Below are 19,038 nucleotides of genomic sequence, written 5' to 3'. Positions count from 1 at the left end.
TACTGAATTAGACCCTATATAGCAGGGGTGGTCAATACGAGGCCCTCCAGCTGTTGATGAACTAACCATCTCAGCATGCCTTGCATCAGTTTCAGCATGGCCAAATAGCAAAACTAAGGCAAGGCATGCTGGGATGTGTATTTCATAAACAGCTGGAGGACTGCTTATTGCCCACCCCTGCTATATACCATCACAGAACTGGCTTTGGGTACAACAGATCAGCTTCAGTTAGCATGTTGAAATCTCCCACCTATGTGGGTCACCCAACTACCCCATCACACAAAGCTCAGGTCAAAAGACTGAATCAAACGCGGACCAGCGGACACTTCCCCATCAACCAATAAGCTGATGACCTCTACAGTATCTTCCTCTACAAATGGGAAATGCCGGTTGGCACTCGATGGTCCATTTCATGCTGTACACACACAGCTGGATTGAGCGTGGACAATCGAGTGCCAACGTACGTTTCACCATTTGTAGAGGAAGATAGGTGACCTTTATCATGGGAAACGTATGTTGGTGCTCGATTGTCCACGATTGAGCCAGCTATGTATGTACCAGATGAAATGAACAATCATCCTGTACGTACAGAAATTTGATGACTGTAGATTGACATTTTTTTTTAAATTTACAAATATACTCAAAATACCATAACTAAACCGACCTAATTCCTCAATATATCAATATCTATATCTACAATCACAGAAAATAAGCTCACAGAATAGTTTACACTGCTTTTATTACAAGCTTAGCCATGGTTAAAATTAAATTTACATTGGGCACTTTCAAAAAAGTATATAAAAACAAAAATATTTACATTTACAATTAGAACGTGCAGACATAGTGGGTATTAAATTAGTACTGTTATAATGTTACACGTTGTAGACGATAAAGAAAAAACGCCTTGAATGATACAAGTACTGTACATTGGAATCAGACCAGTAGGATTAAGGATGTTTCGGAGCAACAAGACTGAAGATTTATATTACAAAATTAAAATTTTACTCGTGAAAATTTAAAATCCAGATTATTTTGAAATCCTGTGTACAATGCAGCCATACTTTTTTTGTATTCAACCATCGCAGGCAATCCCTTGGTGGGATGAGGAAATATATAGCAGACTGAAAATGCCTCAATGTAATTATAAGGGTGATTGAAGTTGTAGGAGGGATTCTTCTTATTGGTTCAGCCACCCGAAAAGTGTCTGATTCCATATCTGCAGATAGTGGGGTATATAAATATAATAGTCTCAGTTTGCAATCTAGACCCCTAGTTGGTACAAATGTTGACTCGGAGCAAGCCAGTAAAATCATTTGTTGCCATATAAACCAAATGGTGACCTTCATTTTACAGGCTGTGCGTCAAGCGTTAATGTAGACCCAATTCCTAGCACAATTTGTGAAGTCCTGGCCATTGTGGGACTTACAATTCCAACCGCAAATGGTAAGCATCCAAACTAAAGCAATATTCCAGAATGTTCTTAAAGTGTGGCAGGCTGATGCTTGTACAAGGAGCGTGTCAACAGGACCAAGAAAGTAATCTACTCCCTCACAGGTCTCCACAGATGTGCACAGGGGCAGGATTTCACTTGAAGGTGGCTACCTGATCGCTGGGCAAGGAACATTCACAGTCCAGCATTCAGGCCTGAATCGTGCCCTTGGCCCATCAACATAAGCCTTCAAGACAGGATGAAATGTTGATATGAGCATATAGCCCTGATAAACGTGTACATTATATTATGACTACATATTCATTAGAGCAAGTATAAAACAAATTAAAATAAAAGCAATTTACTACAGTAGGTGTTTAATGTCACAATTCCTACTCATGATTGGAACCCAGCGGACATCCAAATGGGCATTTGTGTGTTGGATTATCCACATGGAATCACGGGCCTAAAATGATCTAGGTCAGGGGTTCCCAAACTTATGCTGTGTGACTCAGCAGCGTGCTTGCACACATGCCACAGGATAGTGGTCCATTACCAAATCATTTTATTTAATGGTCAATGCGATAGGCAAAACAACAGGTTTTATTTTATTTTTTAATGAAAATAAAAGTTTTGGCCTAGGAGAAAAATGCTGAAACGTTAAGGTGCAGTAATGCAATTTTGGGCGTCACTGGTTTAGGTGAATGCTTTCTGTCCATTTACAACATCGCCAGCATTGTTCATAAGCATCATCACCCTTTTCGATATAAAGGAGTTACTGGAGTTAAGTACATGATACATTATGCGTCAGGTTGGCTTTAAGAAACATTTATGACTGCACAGTTTACGATTCGTTAAAACCAAGAACAAGGTTTTGTCTACGCTTTCATAACTATATCCGGACAGCGGATCGACGAGGTGGAGGTCAACAAGACCATGGTTGACCACTAGAGGTCGACGGCGTCTAGCTAGACATGGTCGTCCGGGTTTAAAAAAAAAAAAAAAAAACCTGTGTCAACCTTTACTACCGTTGATCCAGTGTCACTGTCTACGTAAACCCGTCAACCAAGTATAAACGTCTAACTAGACGCAGTCAACCTCTAGTGGTTAACCATGGTATTGACCACATCAGCCTCATTGATCCGCTAAGCCATAACTTTCCTCAACAATGCTTCTCACAGCCCATGGATAGTTCTTTGTGAAGAGGTTTGATCATTTATATGTTATTTTTCCTTTTGGGCAATCATGTCGTTGAAGTATCGCCAAAGCAGTTTAGTGGTTGATGCTTAAATATATTTAAAAAAAAATAAAAATAATTAAAAACAGCGGCTAAAATGCCTAATAGATGCAAAACTTGGTCTCCACATCGCTCTTTATTATGTAATTGTATTTTCTCCTGTGAGCATTGTGCCAAGGTATAGGGATGAGGGTGGTTTGCCTGGAGAACCATCAGCGGAACAGAGAGCCTGCAAAGCAATAACTCAAATATACAAAGTATGTACATAATACAAAGCTCAAATCATTTCTGTACAAAACAGTTGCAAAAACTGCAGCTATATATACACACACATACACACTAGTATCGGAATTAAATATTCACCTTTCATATAAGTACTTAAGTCTTTTGAAGGTTCAGCAGCCAGAAAAAAATATTCGTCAGTCATATTGTAATAAATCGGCAACTTCACAGACGTTGCCCCGTGTGATTCCTGCCCTGCTCTTTTCTGGATGGTTGCACAAGAAAAAAGAAAGAAAAAAAATGACCCCCTAGCCCCCGGGGCCAGCCATAACAGTCAGCAACTAGGAGCCCATGAACCAAACATGATTTAGCTGCTGAGACTCCACTCTGTGGCTTCGTCTGCCTCAAACCCTGGAAGAGGCGGAGACCGATGTGAACAAAACGTACTCTATGGTACGTTCAAATGCACAATTTTAGCGCCTTTGCGTGAGTGGAAAATTGCCAGAGTGCGAGTGGACCAATAAATCACAATGGGAAATAGATAACGGAATGTGCAGAACAGCCACAGATGTGGACTAAAGTTTGGTGATATTAAATAAATAAACCGCTAATGTTAGAGGAGCTGAATTTAGTTGCAAAAAGCCAATATATTTTATGCAAGTACTCCGGTATTCTATGATATTTCAGGGATTAAGACAAAAATATTGATAAAGAGAACAAAGTTAAACGACGAAGCACATGCAATATCGGTGTATACGGACCTGATTCCAAATAAAGAGGGGGGGGGGTGTATTAAGGAATGACCTGGTCATCTGTTACTGGAGTATGTGCTAGAAAGTATTACATTCTAAATCTTAGGCCAGAGCACATGCCTAGGGAAACATTCAATTTTACCAGATTTTTTTACGCTATAAAAATAGGGCATGACTGCAAAATGTTTGGGGTAATTCAATTACCTCCAGTTTTTAACAGCACCGAAATTCTTGGTTTTGAGCAAAAACACATCAGATCCAGGATAAGTTCCCAGATCCATATGTTTTTCGAGATCGTGGTGTACAGGTGAAAAAGAAAATCTCCAATTGTGACCACTATCGGGGGACAACCGGGTAACCCCAGGGGGAATCAATTAGCCTCGGTAACTGAATTCCTCCCTAAAAGTATTCTAATACAATAGATTGGATTGCATTAATGCGAAGTTCCACTCGTTTTAAATAATTTTTCGATCCTCTAAAAAGGGTTTTCAGAGCCAAATGAAAATATCTGTGTAGAATTAAAAACAATCCACAAATTACTAAAAAATTCTGTTACAATGACAGAAAAATACGAGACCCTAATCTGAATTTTGTAAAATGTCTGATAAATTAGACACCGCAAAATTGTGTGTATAGAAAACATTTCTTCCTAATTACAGACACACACAGGAAACTACTACAGACAAAATGTGTAGCGCCACGCCGATGCTTTTTTTTCTTTGCCATTTACCGATGAAACTTTTCGTTTAATAAATTTGACCCATTTTTCAAAAAAGTTCCACGTTTAGTTTTAACTTCGTGTATAAATAAAAGCTTTTTTATTTTGTGTAGTCTTTGATATTTGCTTATGTTGCGATTTCTGGCGACATAAAAAAAGCCTGAAAATAAACCGCGAATACACCACGCATGTATTAAGCACCCTTTATGACCATTGCATGGTTCTGGTGAATCCCAGTACCAGGACACTGGTAAAAGTAGAGGAATGAGGCCCTTGTACGCCAAAACATTGAGTTTCATTCTAAATTCCATAGATTAATACTTTAACATGTGCCGGAAAATATTCTCAGTATTTTCGTACATTTATATGGGCTTCGGAATTTGAACGGCAGCCGTCTTACAGTCTACGCAATGCACTTTTTAAAGAACGTCCATTTAAATGGACGTTGTGCCATATAGGATTAAAGTACTTCTCAGTCATTCCGTTCTAAAACCTGCATTAATTAGGCTGAATCTTATGGATTGCTCACACCACGGGGTGCGTGTTAGAACACAACATGACTTATGCATGATCTGCTACAATAAGCTGTATTCGTAAAAACACAATGCATTACAAATGTATTACAAATACATATATACAAGGTGTATCTGAGGTGAGTCGTTTCCTATTACATATATTGTACGTAATTGAGCGCTTATACTTTTCATACATACTATAAAAACATATGCACATAGTCAGATTTGTCACTGTACACCGATAATCCCCTGGACTGCTATGGGTGACTATATATATATTGCGATATACACACAGACATACATATATGTATGTATAACGGGTTCCCTCGACAGAGGGCTGCAAGCTTAAATGCATTGAGCAAAAACGCCATTGTTTATTATGGTGAGCGCAAGGGTCTGTGGAGTTTATTTAAGTAATATGATCACGTCCCTTCACACCCCCAAACCTACTCTGGGAACTGCGTTGGATTAATACACCACAAATCTAGGAACGGTGAGAGCAGCGGATTAATGCCTTTGTGTGTATAGAATACACAGATATGTACACATACATCTATCCTCAATGCGATACAAGTTGCATTCTAGATCGTGCGTGATCTGTGTGACTCTGTAGCACCGGTACTTTATCCGTTAAATAGTGTCTTATTAGCAAACTGGACACACAAGCAGCTGCTGCTGATTAAAAGTATATGCAACATGTCTTTAGTCAGTGTGTGATGGAACATTACAGTGTTTTCCTGGAAAACATCATAACATAGCATTTCCTATGCAGAAACAGCAGCGGTCACGCATAATTTTAATCAGCAGAAGCCGCTTGTGCGTCCAATTGCAAATAAAACTTTGTTTAATGGAAAAAGACTTCCGGCTCCACAGAGCTTATGTGTTATGTATAACGCAAGCGGAATTGCATGGAAACTAGGTGTGCATGTGTTGTATATACAAAAAAGGCCTTAATCCGCTGCACTCGCCATTCCTGGGGTATACGGCAGACCGAATTACACCATGGCATGGCGCAACTAGAAGGGCTGTTTAACGCAAAAGGAGTCTAGAAACAATTGGACACATCTGTACAAACATACACATATATACATTTACACATATATACATATTTTGTTTCCCTGTAGATTATAAACTTGCAGGGCCCACTTCCCGCTTGGTCTGTCCACTATTCCCAGTCTTCGGATTTGTTCCGAATTGTAAAGCGAGACGGAATGTGCTCGCGTTACATATATGCACAAGCAAACTGTGTGTTGCCAGTAGCAACCAATTCTACTAGCGATGACCAGTGACAAATCTGATATTAGCCAAATGAAAAAGTTTAAATGGAACCACTATTTTACAGCGTTAAGGTGCAAGGTTATCGATAAAACTAATAAAACCTATCGTTTAGATTGTATCTGCCTGTGTATAAAATGCACGCTTTTAGGAGCAGACCAGAAACAGGAACAGACATTGTTAAAATTCTGATCTGCACATTTCGAAATATATTCCACAAGTCAACGTTTAGTACAATTATTCCGTTCTTCGGCCCAGTGAATAAGCAGCCGCGTTCTCGTCGCTCCTGGCCCAGCTCTAAAAGCGAAGGTTTCCACTACGCAGAGGTGACCGGGAAATGTGAAAAAATAAATAAAAGATGGAATCCAGGGGGGCGCTAGGGATAACTGCACTAATTAAGTGCACTTCTTTCTGTTACCTCTGTGCACAAAAAGAAAAATCACCTGAAAATCAAAACATGATGCAATTAAATTACAGACGGCCTATTTTGCCAGGCCGCAAAGCAAAATTATGAAATGACCGAGAAAAACCTCTCACTTTTGCATGTAAACGAAAAAAATAAGTAATTCCAAATTCATTGCAGATGGGACCTTTAAATAAAAAAAATTGCAGAACCAGAAATTGTCCCGTGAATGCTACAGTATATCTCTTTAAGATGTTTTGGCCAAATGTTTCCTTCAAAAAGGGAGAAAAAAAAATATATATATATAAAAGAAACAAAAAATACTGTGCTCATAAAGGGGACTTTTCGCCCTTCACTTGACTATAAAATAGAATTAGTGCCAACCGATGGCACCGCAGAGAGGGCTGAAAGTCTTTCCAACTCTTTGGCTTAGTTTCTGTCCATGGTACTGAATGTGCGATCCCGAAGCTAACCAGCGGTCCCACGTAGAGAAGTCCTCCGTGCCACAGACAGGCCTTGTCCTGCTTACACGATTGCTACACGTGCTCAATATTGAGCGGAGGTTTACACTGTGTCCTCTCATCGGCACTCATGTCCCCGTCGTGTATAATGACCGTATCTTCATCTCCGAGGCGCTGGCTGGTGAAATTGTTCATCTCCAGAAGGCTACTGGGTTCCACCAGCACATTGGAGCTGGAGTGACAAGGTATGGGGTACTGAGGGATGGTCTGTAAGGATTAAGGAAGACAGAATGACAATGTGATGGAAGCACGGCTTAAAACGAACGGTCATGCTATACATTTCTATGCTCCCACTACGGTCACCCGCTACTTTCAATAGTCTAACCAGCATTACCGGGATGTTTAACCAATAAATGCTTATCTCCAAGGACAAAAGGGGGTGCATACTTGGTGACCAGGTGGAGACCATCATTGAGGAGGTCACTTTTGAAAGCTGAGGCTTTGTCTACACATCCTTAGAGTCTCTTACCACAGGAGAACTCCACATTTCGAGCAATGGCAGGTGGAACAACTTTTATGTATGAACCTTCTAGTTAAACCCTACTGAAACACCCCAAGGTCTCCAAAGGCCAGACAGACATTGGCCAACGATGGGGACATCTCAAGGCAGAATATACCCGAAGAGGCCAAAAGACCAAAGCAGGGCCTGGTCCTGAACCTCGGCGCTATTGATAGTAGAGCCAAGTAGAAGGGAGGGGGGGGGATGATCTCATAAGTTCTTTTCACAATACCTTGTCCCACCATAATAATGACATAGGAAAATATATGCCGGGGATCCAGATAACAGATGGAGGACAGGATGGTCTATCCGACACCGGAACATTCAACTCTACCAGAAAACCAAACGTGAAGTATAGAGCCCTAAAAACATCTTTTGTGTAACAGGTTCTGGTCACTTAAGAAATATTATTGAACGTATATACAAAGTCGAGATGAACAAGTTCGGTTTTTCGTGGATTTATTCGGAGTATTTATGGCCAAATTATAGCAATTTCAGATTTTTCCGATTGGCTATCAGCTGTCACGTGTTTCCCGCTTTGAGATCAGAGTAAAACCGAACCCGAACATCTCTAATACAAAGTGCTCAGGCTGGGTGGGATTCCTATTTGTTGGCCAGGTAATTATACGCCATCTACTATTACATAACCAAAAACCTAAATCGGTAGAAAGTTTCAAAAGAAAGACCCATCAACTTACAGTTTCACAAAAGGTGTCTAGTAGAAAGTGGACAAATAAATAATTTAAGAGGGAGCTGTAGGGGGCTCTATGTATTGTGTCTAGATAAGAGTCAGTACAGCGACATCATATGGTCAACATGGCTAAAAGGTAGATTAGCTTTGTAACGTCACAAATATGTTTTCCCAATTCCCTCTAGTCTTGGGTGGTGAATGAGATTCCGAGAAGAAGAGTAACGACGTAAGACTGAGTTGATCATCTTCCCACCTTCCCGTATAACCTCACCTCCCTCTATTGATGGAACAACCATCTCCTCTAGCCGCCAAGTAAGATTTTAAATCAATAGAAGATTCATTTTATTTGGCCAATTCCCGTCCCTTAGGGCCCCTATAGGCTACGAGATTTAGGCTCGATTTCACCCGATCCGGCGGTTCGGGCTGAGAAATCGAGTAAAATCAGCCCAAATCGCAAGTGTACAACATACAAACGGATCCAATGCACAGCCCCGTGCACAATGGATCAAAGGTCGGATGGGCTGCACATAAGAGATATATGTGTAGCCATCAGCGAAAAATCATATTTAAAAGACTGGGCAGCTGGTGATTGGCTGACAGTGTTCTCACAGCCAATCAACGGCCACCCAGTCTTTTGAATAGGATCTTTCAATTCTGCTAAGAAAACAGCACATTAAGTGCCAAATCTTCGCAAGCTCTCCTGGGGAGCTGCCGGAGGAGCTCAGGGGAAGTCAGGGCCGACTTAACCCTGAACCGACTCTGTATGTTTTCTGAAGGCGGCAAAGTCCCATGGCCTTACCTGAATAATAATTTCGGAAGGCATTTCCTCTGCCCTCTTCTGTGGCACGTTCTGTATCTGTATGATCTGGCTGGCGACTGGAACATCAACCTTCCTGGTTAGCGGGGGTGGCGGCGGCAGGGGGACAGGGAGTGCTGTGGACGTGGTTGCCGTGATGATGGGGGCTGGGAAACATTTAGGAGGGGGCGGTACTGTGGCAGTCACTGTACTTGGCATGGATAACCTTTGCACCTGCGGTGGGATAGCTGCCTCGGTTAATACCGGCATAGGTTTAATGATGGGGGTAACTTTACACGGAGGGTCCACAATCATTGGCTCCACGTCCGGCTCTATATCTGCCTGCATCATGGACATCTTCAGTATGTCCGCTACGGAGGCCTTCTCGGCCACGGAGACGGGCGTGAGGATGCTGGACACCGCGGGGGTGAGCTTCGGCAGACATTCGCCAACAGTTGCCTTAGAAACGGTGGGGGGCTGATGTCCTTCAAAGGTGATCCTCGTAACAGCCGAGCCCTGTGATACGATTGGCTGTGACACCTGATGGATACAAGAAATGGAATTAAAATACATAGCCGCCTAATGTGACATATTAAACACTTGACCTGACACTAATGCAGCTGCTGACGGAGAAAAAAACGGGTGGGCCGGCCAGCCGCATGAAGACAAATAGGTGGATACCCTTATTAGCATATGATAATGAGCAGACTGCGGTGGCCAGGGCATACTGCGTTCTCACTTGGCTGGTAGAAACATTTACTCATTGGAAAGTTCCCAGCACGGCTTACCTGAGTGACCGTCTGCTTATCGGAGGAGAGCGGCAGCTGCATCGGGGTCTGGGACAGCTGGGACTGCACGTAGATCTTCTGCTGCCCTGGCACCTGCTGCAACTTAGGCAGCTGCTGGGTGGTTTTCACAGCCAGAACCTGCACCACAGTCTGCTGCGGCTGAGAGACGAGCGACGGGATTGGCCGCTCTTTCACCAGCATGTGGCGGTGCGTGTGCTGGTGGAGCTGCTCCTGCTGCAGGGGCGTGATCTTCTGCTGCCTGATGGACAGCTGGGCCGTCTGCTGGATCTTGTGCTGGATCTGCTCCGGCTGTAGCTGAATGATCTGCTTCTGCTTGGTCTGCAGAGACTGCACGGTCTTCACCTGTAGGTGGGTCCCCTCCTGGTGGAGGTGGATCTGTTTCTGCTGCTTATGAGCCAAGGCGGACCTGTAGAAGAGCCCAGTCTGAGGGTCCAACGTGTCCATCTCCTCCACCTCCCCCTCCTCGGTCAGGGTCTCTTCGGTTCTCTTGAAGGCGGCATGGCTGCTTAGTGCCTGGTGGACAATAACAGGAGACTTACAAAGGATCATAGAGAAAGCACTGGGAGGGAAAAACTTATAAAGAAACAGCGCCACCTACAGTCTGAATGGATATTTCTCACCGTCACAAAAACCATTATACAGATAGACCTCAGACCCAGGCGCAAAAACTCTGGCTCCACCCTGAGCATCTGGTTGTGCAAAGCTACAAAACCTGATTCATATAATATGCAACACTTGTGCATCTGTGCCTGACAGAGTCTGTATCTGTGTACAAAGCAACTTGCTGTGACTGATCCGTAGTACTTAGCATAGAATCAGATGCACATAGCGTTACAAGTGTCGGGTACCGGTGCAGTCTCATGAAGCGGTTTGGTCCCATTGTACTGCATTTAAGACGCACAGTCGGGCAAAAAACACAGCGCAAGACAAAACACACGTACCTGGAGTGCCAAGAAGGGATTATCTTGGCATGACTGCAGCCATACAATACGAGAATAAGATGGCTGACAGAAAATGTCTAGGTCAACAATACATGTTCGACATAAGCAATAGGTTGGCACACAAAAAGGTCGACATTTTATAGACTTTAAAACTTTTTTTGCGAGAGGACACGGGATGCTAATTGGGGGTCTACATGCTCAGTTGTCGACATTGATACCAAAAAACAAAACCAAGACTTTCAACCATTTTGGGGGCAACGTAGACATTGTTCACCAACTATACCTCAATGTAAAAATATATTATATAGTATGTTTACTAAATATATTTAAAATAATCCCAATAAATGTATTATATGCATTGACAGAGCCATATCATCAGGGATGCTGAAACTCTGGCCTTCTAGCTATTGTTGAACTACACATCCCAGCATGCTCTGCAACAGTTTTAGCATGGTCAAATAGCAAAACTGTAGCAGGGAATGCTGGGATGTGTAGTTCAACAACAGCTGTAAGGCCAAAGGTTCCCCACCCCCATCTTAAACTGATACAATATTCGACCAGAGCCAGCCCCGCATGCAGATACACCAATAGAGTATGCCGCCAAATGAAGTACATACCTGCTGCATAATATGGGTGAACGCCCCACTGGAGGAAGTGGGGATGGATTTTACCACCACCGACGTCTGCGCCGCACTCTGTGACTGCGTGACGTGCTGAAGAAGCGTACGCGTGGCCTGGGAAGTCTGCAGCTGGTGGTGCTGTGACGGGTGACTCACTTGAAGGAGGGATGTGAGGGGGACGTCTCCGGAACTCACTGTAGTGGTGGAAGCCACTGGCCTGGGTTTACCTATAGGTGAGAGCACAAAACAGACGGGAAGGTTCACTTTGCCATACTGCCAAAATAATAGGTTACACGTTTGTTTCCAGGCCAGATGCGGTAATAGAATATGATTGAGGAGGGAGGAGAGGCAGCCATTTTGTGAACGGGAATAAAATTGGTCTAGACAATAAAATGGCTGCCATTACTCTGGTTAAGTCTTTGGTTTGCTGGAATGTCCATGTAGACATGGTGGTAAACTCACTGGAAGCTACTTAATACAGGATAAATCAACATTTTGGAAAAGTTTGACATTTAGGAGGTAATCTAAATATAATTCCCATTTATTCCCCACAGACTATGACGTTTGGCCTTTAAGAGCTGTAAATGCAGATTATTTACTTTAAATTATTCACAGAGCCAGAATGATATTAGCTAGCAGTGAAAATGAGACATAAATCCCTTTATGTCCCCACATTTACCTCAGGAACAATTAGGATGAGTGGGATATGACCACAGGCATGGGATCAGGGAGAAGTCGCTCACATAAGTTACTGGAAGTGGGAAGGCCTGAACTATTGCACATCGAACACACTTACACAGGGGATTACAGTGGGATTTTCATTATGCAAAGACGTTATATGGGTTACTGGAAGGAAAAGGACATTGCCAAACCACTGAAAACGAAACCAAGCTGTTTAATTAAACATTACCAAAATATAAAGATATTCGATATTACCCCCACATTCCTAACGATCCCAGATAACAGCAGACAGAAGCAAACGCCCGATGCTGAGAAATGGGCAAGCATACAAACGCTACAATTACCACTTATCCAGTCAAAGCCATGGGAACAATATCAAGATGCATTTTGTAGGTGTAACATGATTAAGTGCAGATAGGACATGACCCACAATGACATGAAGATCATCACCCCCCCCCCAATACAGACTACTATTACCTACATGACACCGTGCCTAACCCCGGACAGGAAGTTCCCAGTTTTCCAGCACCTAAACCTGGACAATATAGTCCCTGATCATTTGCTATTACTCTTGTATTGCATGGAATGATCAGAACACATTTCCTTTCCATAGGTACACCTTCACAGTCCCACTTCTCAGTGTGGACTTCAATGCATGGTACATGTTATTCTTTATGCATCTACAATGTCTCCTGATCTGTATACCCTAGATGTAGTTCAGTACACAGGTTCTCAAAGTCGGTCCTCAGGACCCCACACAGTGCATGTTTTGCAGGTCTCCTCACAGAATCACAAGCGAAAGGATTAGCTCCACTTGTGGTCCTTTTAAAATGTGTCAGTGAGTAATGAGTGCACCTGTCGGGTGACCTGGAAAACTATTTTGTGAGGTCCTGAGGACAGAGTTTGAGAACCCCTGGTTTCGCATATACTAGTGAACAGTATATATAAAGATCACTGCACAGGGTCTTGTACTATTTATTTTTGCAAGGGGGGGGGAAGCATTTTTTAGCAGGGTTTTTTTTTTTTGGTTTAACCCTTTGAGTGCCAAGGGAATTTGTCAAAATTGGTGTGAAAATTGGCAAGCAAACAATTTTATTCATCACTATGACCTGTAATGTTTAATTTATATAGGAAATATATATATTTTTTAACACATTTTCAATTTGAATTTATATAACAAATGTCAGCAAAACTGATACTTTGAGCGTATCCCACAGAGATGTTGACAACCCAAGGGTTAAATCAATTTTTTTTTTTTTGCATTAACCTTTTAATGAAAAAAATCCTGTTTGTTATAATAATATACTGAGAAACATTGCTACGTATTAGAAACCGTGATCAACCATGTTTTAATGCTTTCTAACAATAACCATCCAAAACTATTTGATTAGGCTTTGATAGGATTTATTTGAAATCTTTCAATAAAACTAATTTTAGACTAAAACATAATTAAAATATGCAAAAGTACTTTTCAGAGAAACGCAAAAATGAAGGAGTTCAGAATTAGTACTTATTAGGTCGCTGGAATTAAAAAGTTAAACATTTCATATAAAAACACTAGTTTAGAGGCCTTTTCAGTTCCCAATCTGGTTTCAAATCTTCAAATAACTAAACCAAAAGAAGAAAAATTCTTTCTACACTAGCTGAAGAGGACTGAGCAGTCAGAAGTTGTTTAATAATGGAAAAAACATGAGGATTACCAAATATTGCGGGAGAAGCTTGATGTTAGGCAGACTTAGCACCTCCCTTATCCGATTCCCCTCCCTATATCTTTGTTGTCTGTGTGATTTACTGCATTGCTTCAGCGTACTTAGATGCAGACCACAAGCAACAAGAAGTCACGGTGCGGTGCCTGTAGTCACACCATATAATACAAAATATAAGTGTTTAAAAAAACAAAAAAACATTTGGTTTAAAATCAGCCAACCCTGATTCTTAGTATATGTTCCAATACTCTGTATGGAAAATGCACAGCACAACTTACCTATTTTTCTACAACAGATGCAATACTCATTATTATATCTGCAAGTTATACTAGATTTACAGACTGAGGCCATTTTCATCTCAATAGAATGGTCTCAAGAAGGAGTCCTGTGGTAAGGCCATGCCTCAGAGTGTAGTTACCAATGGCCAATGAGATTAGAGCCAATGGGAATCCAATGTCCTCGTGTACAGCATGAGGACCAGAGCCCTCAACCAATAACCTTTGTTTTGTGGAGTTGTATGTTGCAACACCTTTTGCAGGCAGTACAACCGTCTGGGAAAGGACTGCACGGGTGCCGGATGGCCTCCCGACAGTTGGGACTCAGACGGCCAGTAGACAGACGTCGGAATCCCAACAGTTAAATGCCCGATAGTCGGGATCACGACTCACCGGGGCTATTCTCCCTCGTGGGGGGTACACGACCCGCATAGAGGGAGAATTGAACCGGTGGTGAGCACAGCGAGCCACGAGTACGCAGCGTGGCTTCGCTGCGCTCGCCTTCCAGTCGGGATACCAGCAGTTGTGATTCCGATGTCCGACTACTGACCGTCGGAATCCCGACTGTTGGAGCGCTGCCCTGCCCACCCAGATGTATCAAAGCTTGGAGATAAAGTGGAGAGAGGGAAAGTACCAGCCAATCAGCTCTTAAAAGTCACTTTGCAGGCTGCGCTTGAAACCGTTACAAGCTGATTTGCTGGTGCTTTGGGGCCCATTTATCAATAAGCAATAGCCATTTAAAACTCGATGGGTATGATAAACGGTGCTCCAGCCAATCAGCTCCGGTCATTTTTCAAACACACGACAGTCGGAAGGTGATTGGCTGGAGCGTCACTTAGCTAAATGTGGCCCCTTTATTGCCTTCCACTTCATCTCATCCATAGTGATAAATAGTGACAGTATTGCATGTGGACGCCCTAACAATCTCTCTCCGCGTCAGGTACCCAATCTTATCTTACGCCCCCTACCTGTAGAAATGTATTCTGCAACCAATTCTGACTCCACCACAGCAATGGAAGCACTTTCGGCCTGACGTTTATTTGGGGCCATCTGGATGGGAACAGCCATCTGACTGAGGTCAATGGTCGGCTGGCGGGGTTTACAGTCCGCTCTGTCTTTCACTGAAGAACAAAAGGGCAAGGATATGAATGAGCCACCGACTACCACGGCTAGTACCTGACCGGCACGCGACCATTAAGTCTGAATTCATTTAAAATGGACAGAAAAATAGATCTAACCAAAGCTAGTTTAGCTAAGGTTTGCCTCTTATAGACGTGAACAGAGTATCCGGCCATGTGCCCACGGAAGGCTGTCCGTCCACTAATTCTGTCATCGCAACTTCCATTAGTAGTCCAGGACTTTGGCCGTTCCATGCTGGGTGGAAATGATTTATCACCTTTAGACTGTCGACCTAATGCTTGTGTCAACCTTCCGATCCGGACTACCTATTTCACGTGTCAACCTTCAGTGGTAGACCGTCATGGAGTTGACCTTTTGGCCATATCCCTACCTTCAAAAGGTAGGATAGCAGTGGGCAGATTTGAAGATTTATTGGTCTAGCAGTCTGTCTGGGGACTTCTGCCCCCACCTACTTCGTAAAGCTATGGTTACGGTTGGGTTACCTAGACCAGCTATTGGGTTCCAATGTGGTGTAGGATTGTAAACCACTGCCCATTGGTCAATTTGAAATCATGGCAGATGTATGAATGGTGCAACTCAACCTTAGAACCGATGGAGATGGAGAAGGCAATGGACCTTCTAACTCAGATTTCAGGAGACATCTGGTCTGACTTCTATAGCATGGAGACTTACAGGGGAAAACCCTTTGCACAGGTTACTGAAGATGTGACGCATATCACCCACAACACTAACTTAGAGTGCCCCCTGATCTGTACGTACCACACGTCTGCTGGAGTTCCATCAGAGCCTTGATGGTGGACGTTGCAGATTGAGACTCTCCCCCTATGTCCTGGTAGATTATCGTAGGCGTGGTGTCCATGGCGATTTCATGTTCCGACCAGTCTTGACCCCGAGATGCAATGACATGAACCACGGGCTGGGAATCTGAGATAAAATAAGAACAAGATCTAATGGATCCACCATCTACTAACAGGGACACCAACCACAGACACATAAGAGCCATTGTCCGAGAACAATGTGAGCAAAAAGGTAGAGAGAAGACATTTCCCCAAAGTGGGGCTTTCGGTGTGATGTATGTATAAAACCTGAGCATAACTTGACATGTAGACTGTGGCACCTTGGGAGCTTTGCGAGGATTCGGTGGAAGATGAGCTACTCTCTGTGTCTTCTTTCACTTCCTGGATGGTGGCGCTGGTGGTCTCCACCACCCGGGAGGCCTGCTGCAGGGTCTCCGTGACCAGCTGCCTGGTTTGTTCGCTCATGACGGTGGCCTGGAACGTGACCGGCTTTGGCTTTATAAGGACCTAAGAACAGGAAAGCACAAAGTCAGGTTTTCTTTCAGTGAAGTTCTGGCTTCCTTGCGGATGATGAGCAGAGTAAGGGTGACTTGCAGTGACAGCACTGGCCCCGCCCCTATACATGAATCCACAACACACATTCAGGAAGTCCACCCGACCAAACGGACCACCCAAAATGGGCATCTAAGCGCGGTTTACTCTTTTTCCCATAAATCCACTGGGGTTGGTGCAGGTACAGATAGCACTTCCTGGGATTTTATACAGGTCCTCCACTTACTGGGAGTTCTATTAAAGATGAAAAATATCAAAAATATTGCCCTTAGCAACCAATATGATTCCATCTATTCTTTTTGAGGAGTACTACATAAATTTGCAGTATCTGATTGGTTGCTCTGGGCAGCATCTAATCTTGAGAGTTCTGCTGAGTAAATCTAATGGCATAAAATACATAATTGTTATTTTCAATAAAAAAAAAAAAAAAAAAAATTTAAAATAAATTGAGCGATGTTAATTGCCGGCATCCTGTGGAGACAGAGCGGCCCCCGATGTGTATACGATTATCCTATAATTTATATGGCACCACAAGACATTGCTCCATATGCAGTCACAGAGGGGCCTAAAGGTTTGTGTCAATGTGGGAAGGGGTCGAGCAAAAGGAGGAAGAGGGCCCTGCTTGTGAGAGCTTACAGCCTAGGCAAAAGGGGCAGACAGCCTGGAGTGACACAGGGGGAGAGACCATAAGAGAGGAACATGGAGGGGGTAATAATACATAGAAGTGTCTGACTGTGGCTATCCACTTATTGAGAACAGGTGTCCGTGCATTATAAATTTCTCCTGTTCGCTAAACCATTGCCACTGCCAGAATCATCCTGTCCTAGTACACCCTCTGCAGTTATCAGCCGCGAGGAACGTCCACCCTGACCAATCACATCTCAGTATATAATAGGACTGTTTTTTTTGGATCCGGGAACATACTGGGTTTCACAGGAAATCATATCAGCGATGCTACAAATCTAAAACACTAGCGATGGATTAGAATTCTAACCGATTAGAACCCCACCCGGTTCTACCTAGTCTACAGATGGTCTCCCTAAAACCACCACGGAGTAAGCGCAGTGTACGTGTACCTGGGTTTTCCCTTGCTGGCCGTACACTATCTTGGTGGGGATGATTTTAGTGGCCGGCTGGACAGCGGAACCGAGGCCCTTGGGCTGGGTGACGATCATCTTGGTAATGGGCCGAGTGGCCGTGATGATTGCTGGTTTACTTCCCGCCGACATCGCTTGGAGGGTTTTATCGCTCTAGGAAACGGGAAGATAAAAGCAATATACAACATATTGTCCAACGCATTCAGAACGGGATTGGTGCGTCCCTGTAGATCTCTACACAGCGCTGCAAGAATAGGTCTGGTTATAGGGTTTCGGATGGGAATAAACTCAGACAGGTAACACTGGGGCAGATGTACAGTAGGAGCAAGTTTCATCTTTGCTCCTTTGTCCATGGCTATTCTATTGTTCTCAGCTGCAATACAATACGTATTGCAGCTGAGAACAATAGAATAGCCATGGCCAAAGGAGCAAAGAAACTTGCTCCTACTGTATTAAGCCAGGAGAAGTGGAAGGTGATAACGCATCAGCCAATCAGCTCCGAACAGGTATTTTTCAAACACAGCTGATTGGCTGGTGCACTTTACCAGGCTTACTACATCTGCCCCATTGTATCATTCGACGTCCCTGCAGCTCATCTCTATGACAGAGGAACATTTCTAAATAATATAGTACGCTTGTGTTATCTATGAATGTGAATATAGCTGCGCAAACCTACGACATCTGCTGAAATGGGCTGCAAAGTCGACCCAATAAAGGTCGACATGTATTGGGAAGTCGATACAAGCACTAGTAATAGGTTATACCAGATATTACTTTAAGCTCTTCAAGATGGCAGAGAAGAAAAGGCACAAAATAAGCTACAGATGTCCCATAATGCAGAGCTAACACAATTTGCACGAGTTAGTTTTGACCCGTAAGACCTGGCGTGCTCCGTTAGAGAGTACCCAATGTTTAGAATACAGGGAATGGAAAATGGGCCCCGATTCAGACCTGTTCAATAGGCTATGTATGTACGCAGCCTAGGGAACAGGTAAACGACGCCGAACTGACTTCTTCCGTCTGCAGATCACCAAAGAGGGTGGTCACGTGACATCAGTCGCCTGCCCTGAACACGCATCGACCCGCCTGCATTCCCAGGGGAACGCCATGCGCTTTGTAAAGTCACCGAACGTACCCCAACAGGCCTCCCACACGATCCCTTTAAAACTCATGGATTATACAGGTTCTGTGGCTGGTTAAAACTAGACGAAATAGGCTTGAAGTCATCCGGCCACAGCTCCTGTGTAATTCATTGCAGTTTAAAGGGACAGTATAAGCTTACATGACCTTTCCCATGACAATGAGGCCACAAGCGGCTGTACTGCTCCGTAATGTAATCACACTACCAAGCCATTTGTGCCG

General features: G+C 43.4%; 1 protein-coding gene across 3 annotated transcripts in view; it reads right to left on the bottom strand.

Moving 5' to 3' along the window:
• Positions 1–722: 722 nt before the first annotated feature.
• Positions 723–19,038, bottom strand: part of EMSY (EMSY transcriptional repressor, BRCA2 interacting) — a 42,539-nt gene continuing 24,223 nt past the window's right edge. The window contains exons 13-20 of one of the 3 annotated variants that reach the window (XM_083170259.1): positions 17,656–17,829; positions 16,327–16,534; positions 15,990–16,154; positions 15,059–15,211; positions 11,426–11,655; positions 9,847–10,380; positions 9,062–9,598; positions 723–7,279 (exon numbers count right to left, since the gene is read on the bottom strand). In XM_083170259.1, the coding sequence (XP_083026385.1) occupies positions 7,088–7,279; positions 9,062–9,598; positions 9,847–10,380; positions 11,426–11,655; positions 15,059–15,211; positions 15,990–16,154; positions 16,327–16,534; positions 17,656–17,829 (2,193 nt within the window). In that variant the 3' untranslated portion in view covers positions 723–7,087. The remainder of the gene's footprint in view (positions 7,280–9,061; positions 9,599–9,846; positions 10,381–11,425; positions 11,656–15,058; positions 15,212–15,989; positions 16,155–16,326; positions 16,535–17,655; positions 17,830–19,038) is intronic. The other 2 variants (XM_083170260.1, XM_083170261.1) reach the window with 2 other exon arrangements.

The sequence above is a fragment of the Crinia signifera genome, chromosome 2 (genome assembly GCF_055691185.1).
Source record: "Crinia signifera chromosome 2, ASM5569118v1, whole genome shotgun sequence".
Taxonomy (NCBI): domain Eukaryota; kingdom Metazoa; phylum Chordata; class Amphibia; order Anura; family Myobatrachidae; genus Crinia; species Crinia signifera.
The sequence above is the reverse complement of the archived record's forward strand: the minus strand, read 5'-3'. Positions and strand labels throughout refer to the sequence as shown.